Source organism: Oncorhynchus keta, chromosome 27, assembly GCF_023373465.1.
Source record: "Oncorhynchus keta strain PuntledgeMale-10-30-2019 chromosome 27, Oket_V2, whole genome shotgun sequence".
Taxonomy (NCBI): domain Eukaryota; kingdom Metazoa; phylum Chordata; class Actinopteri; order Salmoniformes; family Salmonidae; genus Oncorhynchus; species Oncorhynchus keta.
The window spans coordinates 48,120,746-48,136,609 of NC_068447.1; the positions used below are offsets into that span (position 1 = coordinate 48,120,746).

The 15,864-nt window shown below is 41.2% G+C and overlaps 1 protein-coding gene across 1 annotated transcript; it reads right to left on the reverse strand.

Annotated features, from left to right (window-relative positions):
- Nucleotides 1–13,641: 13,641 nt before the first annotated feature.
- Nucleotides 13,642–15,549, reverse strand: LOC118359509 (tumor necrosis factor receptor superfamily member 6B-like). The gene is made up of 4 exons (XM_035738018.2): nt 15,385–15,549; nt 14,772–15,177; nt 14,442–14,624; nt 13,642–14,132 (listed from the first exon to the last, which is right to left on the reverse strand). Exons 1-4 carry the CDS (start codon nt 15,391–15,393, stop codon nt 13,861–13,863), a joined length of 870 nt encoding a protein of 289 aa, XP_035593911.1. The 5' UTR covers nt 15,394–15,549; the 3' UTR covers nt 13,642–13,860.
- Nucleotides 15,550–15,864: the final 315 nt, after the last annotated feature.

Genomic DNA, 15,864 nt, shown 5'->3' on the forward strand with positions numbered 1-15,864 from the left:
AAAAAATAGATAAGTACAAAATAAAACATTTAAAATTAAAGTAACAAATACTTAAAGAGCAGCAATAAAATATCAATAGCGTGGATGTATACAGAGGATGTATACAGGGGTACAGGTACAGAGTCAATGTGCGGGGGCACCGGACAGTTGAGGTAATTGAGGTAATGTGTACATGTAGAGTTTTTTTTCCCACCTTTATTTAACCAGGTAAGCTAGTTGAGAACAAGTTCTCATTTGCAACTGCGACCTGGCCAAGATAAAGCATATCAGTTCGACACATACAACAACACAGAGTTACACATGGAATGAACAAAACATACAGTCAATAATACAGTAGAAAAAAGAAAACAAAGTCTATATACAGTGAGTGCAAATTAGGTCAAATAAGGGAGTTAAGGCAATAAATAGGCTATGGTGGCGAAGTAATTACAATATGGCAAATAAACACTGGAATGGTAGATGTGCAAAAGATGGATGTGCAAGTAGAGATACTGTGGTGCAAAAGGAGCAAATAAATAAATACAGTATGGGGATGAGGTAGATAGATGGGCTGTATACAGATGGGCTATGAACAGGTGCAGTGATCTGTGAGCTGCTCTGACAGATGGTTCATAAAGCTAGTGAGGGAGATGGGAATCTCCAGCTTCAGTGATTTTTGCAGTTCGTTCCAGGCAGTGGCTGCAGAGAACTGGAAGGAAAGGCGACCAGGAAGGAATTGGCTTTGGGGGTGACCAGTGAGATATACCTGCTGGAGCGCGTGCTACGAGTGGGTGCTGCTATGGTGACCAGCGAGCTGAGATAGGGCAGGGCTTTACCTAGCAGAGACTTGCAGATAACCTGTAGCCAGTGGGTTTGGCGACGAGTATGAAGCGAGGGCCAGCCAACGAGAGCGTATAGGTCGCAGTGGTGAGTAGTGTATGGGGCTTTGGTGGCAAAACGGATGGCACTGTGATAGACTACATCCAGTTTGCTGAGTAGAGTGTTGGAGGCTATTTTATAGATGGCATCGCCGAAGTCAAGGAGCCGTAAGATGGTCAGTTTTACAAGGGTTTGTTTGGCAGCATGAGTGAAGGAAGCGTTGTTGCGAAATAGGAAGCCAATTCTAGATTTAATTTTTGATTGGAGATGTTTAATGTGACTCTGGAAGGAGAGTTTACAGTCTAGCCAGACACCTAGGTATCTGTAGTTATCCACGTATTCTAAGTCAGAGCTGTCCAGAGTAGTGATGCTGGATGGGCGGGCAGGTGCGGGCAATGATCGGTTGAATAGCATGCATTTAGTTTTATTTGCATTTAAGAGCAGTTGGAGGCTACGGAAGGAGAGTTGTATGGCATTGAAGCTCGTCTGGAGGTTAGTTAACACAGTGTCCAAAGAAGGGCCAGAAGTATACAGAATCGTGTCGTCTGCGTAGAGGTGGATCAGAGAATCACCAGCAGCAAGAGCAAGCAAGACATCATTGATGTATACAGAGAAGAGAGTTGGCCCGACAATTGAACCCTGTGGCACCCCCATAGAGACTGCCAGAGGTCCGGACAATAGGCCCTCCAATTTGACACACTGAGCTCTATCAGAGAAGTAGTTGGTGAACCAGGCGAGGCAATCATTTGAGAAGCCAAGGCTGTTGAGTCCGCCAATAAGAATGTTGTGATTGACAGAGTCGAAAGCCTTGGCCAGTTCGATGAATACAGCTGCACAGTAATGTCTCTTATCGATGGCGGTTATGATATCGTTAAGGACCTTGAGCGTGGCTGAGGTGCACCCATGACCAGCTTGGAAACCAGATTACATAGAGGAGAAGGTACGATGTGATTAAAAATGGTCAGTAATCTGTTTGTTAACTTGGCTTTCGAAGACCTTAGAGATGCAGGGTAGGATAGATATAGGTCTGTAGCAGTTTGGGTCTAGAGTGTCTCCCCATTTGAAGAGGGGGATGACCGCAGCAGCTTTCCAATCTTTGGGAATCTCAGACGATACGAAAGAGAGGTTGAACAGGCTAGTAATAGGGGTTGCAACAATTTTGGCAGATCATTTTAGAAAGAGAGGATCCAGATTGTCTAGCCCGGCTGATTTGTAGGGTCCAGATTTTGCAGCTCTTTCAGAACATCAGCTATCTGGATATGGGTGAAGGAGAAATGGTGGGGGCATGGGCGGGTTGCTGTGGAGGGTGCCGGGCAGTTGACCGGGGTAGGGGTAGCCAGGTGGAAAGCATGGCCAGCCGTAGAGAAATGCTTATTGAAATTCTCAATTATAGTGGATTTGTCGGTTGTAACAGTGTTTCCTAGCCTCAGGGCAGAGTGGGTAGATGGGAGGAGGTGCTCTTATTCTCCATGGACTTTACTGTGTCTCAGAACTTTTTTGAGTTTGTACTGCAGGATGCAAATTTCTGTTTAAAAAAGCTAGCCTTAGCTTTCCTAACTGCCTGTGTATATTGGTTCCTAACTTCCCTGAAAAGTTGCATATCACGGGGCTATTCGGTGCTAATGCAGAACGCCACAGGATGTTTTTGTGCTGGTCAAGGGCAGACAGGTCTGGAGTGAACCAAGGGCTATATATATTCCTGGTTCTACATTTTTTGAATGGGGCATGCCTATTTAAGATGGTGAGGAAGGCACTTTTAAAGAATAACCAGGCATCCTCTACTGTCGGGATGAGGTCAATGTCATTCCAGGATATCCCTGCCAGGTCGATTAGAAAGGCCTGCTCGCAGAAGTGCTTTAGTGAGCATTTGTCAGTGATGAGGGGTGGTCGTTTGCTCGCAGACGCATTACGGATGCAGGCAATGAGGCAGTGATCGCTGAGATCTTGGTTGAAAACAGCAGAGGTGTATTTGGAGGGTGAGTTAGTTCAGATGATATCTATGAGGGTGCCCGTGTTTACAGATTTGGGGTTATATCTGGTAGGTTCATTGATAAATTGTGTGAGATTGAGGGCATCAAGCTTAGATTGTAGGATGGCCGGGGTGTTAAGCATGTCCCAGTTTAGGTCACCTAGCAGCACGAGCTCAGAAGATAGATGGGGGGCAATCAAATCACATATGGTGTGGAGGGCACAGCTGGGGGCAGAGGGTGGTCTATAGCAAGCGGCAACGGCGAGAGACTTTTTTCTGGAAAGGTTCATTTTTAGAAGTAGAAGCTCAAATTGTTTGAGTACAGACCTGGATAGTAAGACAGACCTCTGCAGGTTATCTTTGCAGTAAATTCCAACACCGCCCCCTTTGGCAGTTCTATCTTGTTGGAAAATGTTATAGTTAGGAATGGAAATTTCAAGGTTTTTGGTGGTCTTCCTAAACCAGGATTCAGACACGGCTAGGAAATCCGGATTGGTGGAGTGTGCTAAAGCAGTGAATAAAACAAACTTAGGGAGGAGGCTTCAAATGTTAACCTGCATGAAACGGCTTTTAAGGTTGCAGAAGTCAACAAATGAGAGAGCATGGGGGATGGGAGTCGAGGTAGACACTGCAGGGCCGGGATTAACCTCTACATCACCAGAGGAACAGAGGAGGAGTAGGATAAGGGTATGGCTAAAGGCTAACAGAACTGAACGCCTAGTATGTTCAGAACAGAGAGTAAAAGGAACAGATTTCTGGGCACGGTAGAATATATTCAAGGCATAATTTACAGACAAAGGTTTAGTAGGATGTGAATACAATGGGGGTAAACCTGTGCATATAGTGATAATGAAAGAGATATTGTCTCTAGAAATAGCTTTTAAACCAGGTGATGTCACTGCGTGTGTGGGAGGTGGAACTAAATTGTTAGCCGAGGCGTGTTGAGCAGTGTTAGAGGCTCTACAGTGAAATAAATCAATAGTTACAAACCAGAACAGCAATTGACACGGAATGGTGATGTTAGGGAAAGGCATGCGTAGCCGGGTGATCATACAAGTCCAGTGCGTGGCTTCAGGCAGCTAGCGGCATGGGGCTAGCAGGCTAACAGAAAGGCCTTAGAGGGATGACGCGACGGAGGTGCAGTTACATCAGCGGACGGATCAGCAGGGCTTCGTGTGGTAAACCAGGCCAATTGGCAAAATATGTATAGTGGCCGAAGAAATATGTTAGAAGGGCCTCTTAAACCAGCAGTTCAATGTGCTTTAGATAGCTAGCAGGCCGGTGGTTAGCGGATGTGCGTTCAGGGGTCGTTAGCTACTATAATTCCAAGTGGATTTTTTTTTATCATAATAAAAATGTACAAAAATAAAATAAAAAATTATTTCAGAGCTTGCGGTAGGAATCCGGAGATATGGAGAAGAATAAGTCCGACTAATTCTGGTTTGAGTCGCGCTGTACAGACTGGCGAGAGTTGTCCGGGATAAAGGAAGCTGATGACCGCTAGCAAAGGATAGCTGACTGCTAGCTAGTGGCTTCGGAATGTTTTCGATGGGCCTCGTAAGCCAACAGTCCTTTGTGCTCTAGGCAGCTAGCATTCAGGGGACGTTAGCTGCGAAGGTCGGAAGGTGAGAAGGTTCAGAGCTTGTGATAGGAACCTGGGGATATGGAGAGAAAAATAGGTCTGGTATGCTCTGATTGAATCGCGTTGTACAAACTGGCGAGAGCTTTCTGAGCTAGGGGTTAGCTGATGACCGTTAGCTGGCTAGTTAGCTGGCTGGTTTATGTTGGAGAGATGCCAGTATTAGAGCATCAGAGTTAAAGTGACTATGCATAGATAATAAACAGAGAGAAGCAGCAGCGTAAAATAGGCAGGTGGGGCAATGCAAATAGTCTGGGTAGCCATTTGATTAATGTTTCTGTTTCATTTTGTTCTCTTGTTGTTTTTGTCATTCAGTGTTCTGTTCTATTACATAATGATGAACACTTTGGTCCTCATCTTCTTCAACCCACGACAGCCGTTACAACTGGGGGATTCCAGATTCTGTCAAAAATAATGTTCTTCCTACTTAGTAAAACAAATGTATATTTTACTACTAATGAACAAGGGGCAAACTAAAGACAAGACAACAAATATTAGATTTTACAATAATTGATTGTTGGTTATTGACAAGTATGTATATTGTTATTTACATGACCTTCAGTGAGTGGGTGAATCACTCTTGCATGTCTAGAAACCCTCTTGAGAAAATGTTGCATATCAAGAGATTGTCCATGTCGTGAGGACTCTCAGGTTTAATTGAATAAAATCTGTGCGTCTGAAATAGTCCATTGAAAGAGGGTAGCTGTTTGGGTCACTGTGTGGGTTAAGACTTTTGTGTATTGTGAGGATAATGTGCGCTATCAAGATTACCTTGTTTAATGATAGGCCCACCTGGTTTCATAACCACACATGCGTGCAAAGATTAAAAGGCAGCAGTGGCTGCTGTCAGTGACGTAACAAAGTAAGTAAGTGAATAGGTTTTGTGTGGGCAGACAAAGCATGGAGACCGGTGATGTGTATGTAATTTGCAGGGTTGACTACTAGTGATCCAAATTCCATTTAGTCCCAACCCCGATCCCATCAATCCAACCCTGAATTAACTTTCAGTATCACTTTCAAAATAACTTTCATTACCTTCCAGTTTCTCCAGAAACATTTTCTCCATTCCATTTTCATCCAAGCCCTAACCACAGTATTAAACCTATCAATCCAACCCTGAGTTAACTTTCAGTATCACTTTCAAAATAACTGTCATTACCTTCCAGTTTCTCCATAAACATAATAAACTAGAAAGTGAAAAAGAACACATAATAATATGCCAAGAAACATGCTGGATGTCTGGGAAAGTCGACACACCATTAACCAGAATAGCAAGAATCTGCAACATCCTAGAGTAACACTTTCCATAATAAACCACTTATAAGGTATTTCTAAACCGTTTGCTCACCATTTATTAATCACTACTCCCACATTTGTAAGCGAGTTATTCACACATGTATATTGTATTTCCTTGAACATCCTGTGTTCTGTGCTTGTTCTTTTGCCAGGTACAGCAGGAATGTCTACCAATGGCATGCTCATCATTATTTTTTTAGAAATTACACTGGTCACTCAAAACCTTCATCAAGTATTCATAAAGTATGAATAGCACTGACTTTAGATTAGGGACTGCCAAAAGACGTGTTTATTCATGTGCTGAACACACAATGCATGAATGCCTTAGGAATGGTTTATGACAGACGTTTAAACGTTTTACTTCCGAGATGTGAATGAATAAACACATTATTAGACAAAGAAGAAAATCACTGAGTAAATACCTTATAGATGAGCATTGGCTTACAATAATACCTTATAGCCTAACTACGTATTTCAAATGAGTTCATTTCAACTGTTTCCCCCTACACACTTTAGATAAGAGTGTAAATATTAGGCTACATGTAATTCAATTGAAGAAAACAGAGAGAAAAGGAGAGAGAGAGACTGCCAGTTCATTCATATTTTGGCTGTAGCCAATGGCTACATTAAGGAATTGGTGGTCTCTCTCATCCTCTCTCTCTCTGTTTTCTTCTACTGAATTCAATATACAACATTCTGTGTTTGTCAAAGAACAATGCTGAGACTATTTTTTGTGGACATGGGTAGATTTCCAGTGCTGTGCCCGCTTGACAGTGTTGTGTATGCTTATCTTTCTGCCAATAGGTGACGCACCTTTCAGTGAATGAAAAATGCGGGACAAAGGTGGGATTTTCCACTCTTCAGTGTATTGGCTATATGTAATGTAATCTGACATTAGAAGCGAATTAACATTTATAAAACAATGAAAATGCACAGACAGTCCCCTAATTCACCTTTATTGTTATACTTAAAGACTTAATAAAATAATTGTATAAATGTCAAGTAGATGGATATTGCCTAACCTATGTAAGCCAATCTAACAACTTGATAGGCTATATTACAAGTAGCCTCGTGTCTAAATATTCCTCCAAATCCCCCTTCCTGTCACACCCTGACCATAGTTTGCTTTGTATGTTTCTATGTTTTGTTTGGTCAGGGTGTGATCTGAGTGGGCATTCTATGTTGTGTGTCTAGTTTGTCTGTTTCTGTGTTTGGCCTAATATGGTTCTCAATCAGAGGCAGGTGTTAGTCATTGTCTCTGATTGGGAACCATATTTAGGTAGCCTGTTTGGTTTTGTGGGTGATTGTTCCTGTCTCTGTGTTTGTTGCACCAGGTAGGGCTGTTTCAGGGTTCCATGTTTGTTGTTTTGTATTATGTTCATGTTTAGTTGTCTTATTAAAAAACATTAACTTCAACCACGCTGCATTTTGGTCCGCCTCTCCTTCGACACAAGAAAACCTTTACACTTCCCTAATTAGCATACTATAGTAGGGATGAGTGCTGTGTTTGTGAGAAATTACAGATCATCTGCTGTGGTGCAGTCGAGGTAGGAAGAAAACAGAACGACTCTGACATGGATCATATACTACTGACAGTTATTTTGTCTGTATATTGTATAAGTCGGTACATTTAGCAGCATCGGCCTCGAGCCCTTTTTTGTTTAACTTTTTCGGCACCACCCTTCTGTTTTTCTGTTTTGACTGAGTGACTGACAGATTCAGAGCAGGGGCCTGTTGCACAAAACTAGGATAAGGGATTAAGCCAGGATATCTTGGTGATCCTGGCTCAATTGATCCGTAATCCGGTTGCACTAAAGATGGATAGGGGGCAGGAGGATATGTTATGGTATAAATTACCATGGAGATTTATTCTGTGGAGCTAGCCTGCTCCAGACCAGGCTAAATTCCAGGATCTATTTAATCTCATCCCTAATGTCAGTCAGCAGTCACCAAAATGGAAACCAATAGTTATTTCACTGCTCACTATACATTGTTATCACATATAACTAGACCCACTGTCATTATTTAAACGTTTGTGATCATTAATTTCAATGATTTTGGATAAAAAATGATTTTTAGATGTTGCTATCATTAGATAATTTACAGTTTCCATAGACTATATATAAAATGATAGAATATTAGGGCCACAGAGGGAAAAAAGACAAGTCATAATATTGTAACCAGTTGTTTTAAAGGAGGACAGTTGTTAAAATGACAGATCGGGGCATTTCGTGAAATTGTACTTCAGTATGGTTTCATAAACAAAGACATGCTGATGTGCCAGAATATTAAGTATCACATTGTCATAAGTATCAAAACTGTAAAAACAATATGTAGCTTTTCTGCAGAAAGAACCAGCCTCATAAATTTATGACTTTATCCTTTTTCTTCAGTGTGGCCCTAGTACTCTGTCATATAAACAAATACACATTCCATATGAATATAAAAACACAATGTGTAACATTATGTTCCTTTATTGAATAAGGACAAAACAAAGCAGGTAAACCATCAGCTCCTTTCGAAACTGAAGTCACAGTGACTCTACAAGATGGAAAGCACAGAATCCAAGCATATTATACAAAATGATACATACACATTCAAAGGTCTGTATATAACACACCCTGCATGTCTGCACACTACAATAAATGCAGGACAAATCCATACACATCAACTGAACAGACAAATGAATGGATGCAGTAGCCTCCCTGCAGCCTTGTATTACACACAGTATACCGCACAAACATCATAAGAGGCCAAATTAGTAAAAAAACGAACCCAAAAAAACCAAATTCCTCTGCCACCGCAGGTATTTAACCAAAATTGAAAGCACACATACTAACTAAAATAATTCAACACATATTGGTCCCTCAGCAGCCGACCACTGTCGTCATCAGGGAAGATTGCCGGATTGTCCCAGTCCATGGCTGGTGGCACTCTGGGGGCCCTCTCCTTCCTCAGGCAGGCCACATTGTGGAGGACAGCACAAGCCACAGTAATATCACATGCCCTAACAGGGCTGACCCTTAATTTGTGAAGGCAGTGAAAGCGTGCCTTCAGGAGGCCAAAGGTCATTTCAACTCTGGCCCTGGTCCTGGCATGGGCATGGTTGTAGGCCTGCTGTGCTTCCTGGGGGTCTGTGAAAGGTGTCAGGAGAAAAGGCTGGCAGCCATACCCCCTGTCTCCCAGCAACACACCAGAGAATTCACCTGTCAACACAAAATCTCATCATTACTACCTCATAAACACAGTGATATTCTTGACACAGCCATGATGGTTATAAATAGGGGTTGTGTGGCTTACCTTGTGATAGGCACTGATAGATTTCAGAGGCCCGAAGATTCTGGAGTCATGGACTGAGCCAGGCCATTTTGCCACAACATTGCTGATCACACAGTCAGCATTGCAGACCATCTGAAATCATAAGATGAGGAATATTACACCAATCAATGCACATCACTGGCAGATTTTTTTGCTTATTTTCCTAGGTAATTTTGCTCAAGAAAATATTCAAGATGTTTTTTAGATATTTTTTTAAAACTGAAAACAAGACAAAAATACTAAGTAAGAAAGACATTTTTGCAGTGCAGTGAGCAACCGACCTTGGGTCCTTTGAAAGGCGCTATATAAATTAAAGTGATTATTATTATAGCTCATCTATTTATTCAATTAAATTTTATTTATATAGCACTTTTCACAATTGTTTCATTCTGTCAAAGCAGCTTTACATTAATGAAAGCAGGAGAAACACAAAAAAACGGTGGACAACACAAGAAGCAGAGTACAACGGCTAGATTAAACCGTACTGAGCGTAGTAACGTTAAATAATAATGTAAGGCTTTAATAATAATTTATCATAGCTTTATACAGTGTGATGGACTTACTTTACACAATTTCACTCATATCTGCAGTGCATTTCAATTAAAAAAATTTAACCGTTTCATAATTACAGTACAACTGCGTTTTGGAGATGTGAATTAAATATTTGAATTGTAATTGTGATGTTTCAGCGGAGCGGTGAGTGTGTAATTGTGCACTACTTACGCATTCAGGCGGTCTGCAATACTTTGCCACGCTTTTCTCTTTGCTTTATCACTGTGGCGGTGTTGCCTTTCTTCTTAATGATATATTTTACCTCCTCGTATGCCTCCATGAGGATTTGTGCTTCCGACGGGGAAAGTACGCGGCTCTAGTTGCCATGGTAAATCAGTTAATCTGTGATCTGTGGCGGGGTCTATTTGAGTGAGCCGTGAGCGCGCACCTATCCAGGATTGGTTTCACCCGGCTTAATGAATCCGTGTCTGCTCATCCTGGCTTGGTCTTTGTGCAACCAATTAAGCCTGGACGCACATGTTTTGGCTTCATTGAGCTCAGCTTAGTCATTTATCCCGGATGTCTTAATTCTACTTTTGTGCAACAGGCCCCTGGTCTCATTCTCTTTTGTGATGCGCGTTTGACTTTAAATGTGAATTGTGCCACAGCTCAACCAATCAAAAAACCGGGCCCTCTGGTCAACCTCTAAATAATTAATATTATTATTATTTTGTCAGTTTCGACCAGCTCACCCTAATAAAAGAAAGTCCGGCCCTTCTGGCATTTGCCAAAATTGCTAGACGGCCAATCTGTAAAGCCTGCGTACTGGTGGCAGGGAAGTCAGGTGCAGGAGAGTGAACTTGGTATAAACGGAGCAGTTTAATGAATATACAAAAACTCAGAATACCAAAATATACAAAATAAAATAAGAGGGTGCAAAATCCGTCGCCCACCAGAACAATCTGCACCAACACACAACAAACAATCACTGACATGAAAATGAGGGGAAACGGGGTTAAATACACAACATGCAATTGATGGGATTGGAACCAGGTGTGATGGAAGACCAGACAAAACCAATGAAAAATGGATCAGCGATAGCTAGAAGGTCGGTGACGTCGACCGCCGAAGACCGCCGAACAAGGGACCGACTTCGGCGGAATCCGTGACACAATCTGCCCATTGCGCCTACTGGTTTCAACAGCAGAGATGAATGCTATTTCAACATAGTGTATGAAATTCTTCCTGGAAAATTACCATCTTGTGTAATAAAATTGTCTTGGAAAATTACCATATTAATTTTATATAATAACATCATAATGAAACTGAAATGTTGACCTTTGTTATGTCAAAGTTATAATTGAGATGATTAGGCTTTGAGTGTGTTTGATCAGTTTTCATGGGCACACTCTTTGTCACCGTCACACAGAGCCTTCAGAAAGTATTCAGACCCCTTAACTTTTCCCACATTTTTTTAGGTTCTCTTTGTCACCGTCACACAGAGCCTTCGGAAAGTATTCAGACCCCTTAACTTTTTCCACATTTTTTTAGGTTCTCTTTGTCACCGTCACACAGAGCCTTCGGAAAGTATTCAGACCCCTTAACTTTTTCCACATTTTTTTAGGTTACAGCCCTATTCTGAAATTGATTACATTGTTTTTTCCCTCATCAATCTACACACAACCCCGTAATGACAATTTTTAATGTTTGCTAATTTATTTAAAGTTTAAAAAATGACATGGAACAACATAGAAACAGAATCCGGAGTCTATTCATACTGAACATACAGATGAAGTCAGAAGTTTACATACACCATAGCCAAATACATTTAAACTCAGTTTTTCACAATTCCTGACATTAAATCCTTGTAAAGAATTCCCTGTCTCAGGTCAGTTAGGATCACCACTTTATTTTCAGAATATGAAACGTCAGAATAATAGTAGAGAGAATAATTTATTTCAACGTTTATTTCAGCATCTATTTCCTTCGTCATATTCCCAGTGGGTCAGAGGTTTACATACACTCAATTAGTATTTGGTAGGATTGCTTTTAATTGTTGAACTTCGATCAAATGTTTTGGTTAGCCTTCATCAAGCTTCCCACAATAGGTTGGGTGAATTTTGGCCCATTCATCCTGACAGAGGTGATATAACTGAGTCAGTTTCATCTGTCACTTCCTGATCAATGTCTTGAGATGTTGCTTCAATATGTCCACATAATTTTGTTCCTCATGATGCCATCTATTTTGTGACGTGCACCAGTCCCTCCTGCAGCAAAGCACCCACACAACATGATGCTGCCACCCACGTGCTTCAAGGTTGGGATGTACTTTGTTGAAGCACCTTTGGCAGCGATTACAGCCTCGAGTCTTCTTGGGTATGACGCTATATGCTTGGTACACCTGTATTTGGGGAGTTTCTACCGTTCTTCTCTGCATTTCCCCTCAAGCTCTGTCAGGATGGATGGGGAGCGTTGCTGCACAGCTATTTTCAGGTCTGTCCAGAGATGTTAGATCGGGTTCAAGTCCAGGCTCTGGCTGGGACACCCAAGGACATTGAGAGACTTGCCCCAAAGCCACTCCTGCATTGGCTTGGCTGTGTGCTTAGGGTGTTTGTCCTGTTGGAAAGTGAACCTTCCCCCCAATCTGAGGTCCTGAGCATTCTGGAGCAGGTTTTCATCAAGGATCTCTCTGTACATTGCTCTGTTCATCTTTCCCTCAATCCTGACTAGGCTCCCAGTCCCTGTCCTTGGACAAAGTCTTAATTATGGCTAAACCCTGCCCATGTCTACAATTTATTTTGTTATTATAAACCTAACCCTAACATTAACCCCAACCACACTGCTAACCTTATGCCGAACCCTAAACTTAAATTAAGATCCACAAGTTAAATGTTTTTGCCAATTTTGTCTTTGTGGCTGTGTTATCAAATGTAAACAGACATATTGTTATGGGGATGTATTTATCATGCTACTTAAATATATAGACTCTGTGGGTTAAAAAATACCATACTTGCCCAGAGGAACCAGGGTGACCACCTTTTGCAGGGTGAGTAAGTCTCAACATAGATATATGTAAATACCAAGAGTTCCAAGTCAAGTCAGTACATGCCACTGGGATAGGAAAGGACTAACTCTGGACTTTGACAGCCACATAAGTGGATTGAAATGTTTGAGCATTTGAGTTGTAGGCTGCAGTTGATTTGTCCTACTGCTGATTTTTAGCATTAACAGTGGCTACCAGATGCCATTTAACAGCAGATTTCATGGATTTGTGGATTGAAATGGCTAAGAACTTTCTGTTGGAGGTGCCAGTGCTTTTGACCCATTACTTATAGGCTAGTGTTGATATTTAGTAGCAGTGGCTAATGTAATGCATGGAGACCATTTTTTTATTTACTAGGCAAGTCCGTTAAGAACAAATTCTTATTTACATTGACAGCCTAGGGAGAGTGGGTTTAATGTCCTTGTTCAGGTGCAGAATGACAGATTTGCACCTTGTCAGGTCAGGGATTCGATCGAGCAACCTTTCGGTTACTGGCCCAACGCTCTAACCACTATGCATGGCACACAACATGCTGATAAACCTACTGTTGTTAAATGTTTATTTCAATGCCAGGTGATAAGGTCATAGATGGAGAGTACCTGGGGGCTCATTTATACAACTTAAAAAAAAAAAAATCAAATAAAGTTGTTTCATTTTCATTTAAAAATTGCACAATTTCATGCATAATCTATGTAAATTGCATTTTTTTTTACATCAAGTTCAAGATTCATAAATCACATTGCTGCTGTGGATTTCATTTTAGGTACAATTTATAATCAAATCTGTGCTTACGGTGGTTTTACAAATGAGGCCCTCCAGGTCTGTATGTTTTTATCAGGTGATGATGGGTCTTCGTCAGAGTAGGTAGTTTAGGACTGGAGGATTATTTTTGAAAGTACCAGTGACATGCATTGCCATTTGAAGTGCAGCATGACCTTTGATGGAACATCAATACCAACACCTACAGAGTTCACCAACACCTACAGAGTTCACCTTACAGAGCTCAATGCACTTGACACACATGTATGATGTTTTGAGTGTTTATTTGTTTTAAAGGACAGGTTCACAATATTATGGACAGTTTCACAATAGGTTGTTTTTAATCTTTGACATATTTCTGAAAAAGACAGACCTCACATCAGCAGGAACTGAAAAAATATACCTGTAATATATATATATATAAATATAATATATATACACACACATATAGGCTTAAATAAAAATACATTTTACAATACATTAGACCTATAAAGTCATATAAGGAAACCATTTGTTGACTTTACGTCTTAAATGGAGCAGCCCGTTTGTGTCCAGGATATCATGCATTCGATTCGCAAACGGTCTGTTGTTGCTAGGTTTGTTCTTAATAGTTGTGAGAAGGTCTAGGACAGTTGACTTTTCTGTGAAGTTTTTCCCTGCACTCCTCCTGAGCACAGTCATCAGTCTTTTGTGCTTTCTTGATGTGAGGATCTGCAGTCCCAGGAATTCCATCAACTCTCCATCACAGATAGCTTCATCTGAGTGATTGAGAGAGAGTGATAGAGAGAGTGTGAGTGAAGGAGTGAGAGAGAGAAAAGAGAGCAACCAAGACCATATTCATTGACTGTATTCCAATAAATGAGACCACCATTTGTGATAAACAAAAAGGCTTTTCAGTCAGTTTTAGTAGGTAAGAAAGTGACAACAACATACAATTATTAAACTAGTCATTCAACACATGTTTTTTTAATGTGTATCCAAAAGACTAAACAACTGCATGGCCAGAATCTTCAAATGTTCAACATTTATTGTGGATTATACTGTTCAAATTAACATCAATCTCTCACCTTCCTGTGTTATCGAACCACTCTTACAGGCTGAGCAGTAAACATCATGCCTGTCGTCGCCAGGTATAGTGGTGCGATCTGAAGTACACACAGTGAACTTCTGACATGATTTCCTGCTGGAGGAATCTGCAGAGAAGAAGCCCCCTCGGCAAGGTTCACATGTCACATCAGTGTATGCTGTTCCTAGAAAATAAGAATGTTGATCGTATATAATGTATCATCCGCAAACCACAACAAAGGAAAACCCTGGTGGTGTGCAGAGTCAATTGGAAACATAGGGGTGGAAAATGCATGTTTATTATGAAAGCCTAACATTATATTATCACTTACCATTAGAGAGCACCCCTTCGCCGGGCAGACACTTGCTGTGCCTTGAACATGATCCATGTCTCATGTAAAACCCGTCCTTGCACTCGCACTTTCGGTTGTGAAATTGGGTGCACTGCACGCTGACAAACTGATCATCCGTGCAAAAAATATTGCAGTATTGACACCGTTCGATGTAGTTCCAGATTTCTGTGTAGTGGGACTTTGGGCAAGGTTCGCATTCTGTCTTGCTGTCCTTCGTGCAACGCATCCGTAAGTATGTTCCGGGAGGACATTTGTCGCATGTAAAGGAAACTCCTGTCACGTCATCTCTCCAGATGTAGGTCGGTGTAAGTGCGCCTGGCTCTGGCTCTGGCTCGTTGCCGCCACAGAGCGTGAATACCAGGAGCGGCAGAAAAAGATCGATCAGCTATTGGAAGAAAGAACAGTGTTATAATTTAGAATCAATCATAACTTTTATGTAGGCTAGGTTACGTCTCACAGTATGGCTGTCCAATGCCATCAAATTACAATTTCATATGAGGCTATTCAGCTTCAAGAGTTATTGGCTACGGTATAATATACATTCCTACAGGCACTGAAGAGGCCGGTATATTTGAGTAGATAAATAACTCACCAGATACATTTCCCTCTCTAGTCAGCAAGCAACTGGTTTGTTCACCGTCTTTCGAGTGGATAAATAGGGATGATGACTCATTTCTCATGCTCAGTTCTCAAAAACATCCTGCCTTTTCGACAGTCTGGAACATATCACATGGTGTTGTCATTGCTTGCAACGAAATCATGTGGGTTGATTCAACTCAAGAGACCACATAGGTCATGTTTGCCTACAAGCAATTGTCATCTTTCTTCCTAAACCACATGCACCCTATCCATCCACAAATATAAAACTGGTGTTGACATGGTTTAGATGGAGTGATGAAGGGAAGTGAACAAGTGCATACTTTGGGAGGATGGAAAGATTATTGGGAGGTGTATTTTTACAGTTCAATACTATGTAATATAAGCAAAAAAGGATTGGTATGCCATAGCCAAAGAAGACTTACAGTTGGCCTATATGAAAATAAACCTTTTTGCCACAAGGGCCTGCCATCAT

Bases quoted from the DNA above. Each gene is read 5' to 3' on its own strand.
- LOC118359509 (XM_035738018.2), bottom strand. The intron at 14,625-14,771 runs GTAAGTGATAAT...CTTATTTTCTAG, and splicing joins CGAAGGGGTGCTCTCTAATG to GAACAGCATACACTGATGTG. The intron at 14,133-14,441 runs GTGAGAGATTGA...TCAATCACTCAG, and splicing joins TGGTTCGATAACACAGGAAG to ATGAAGCTATCTGTGATGGA.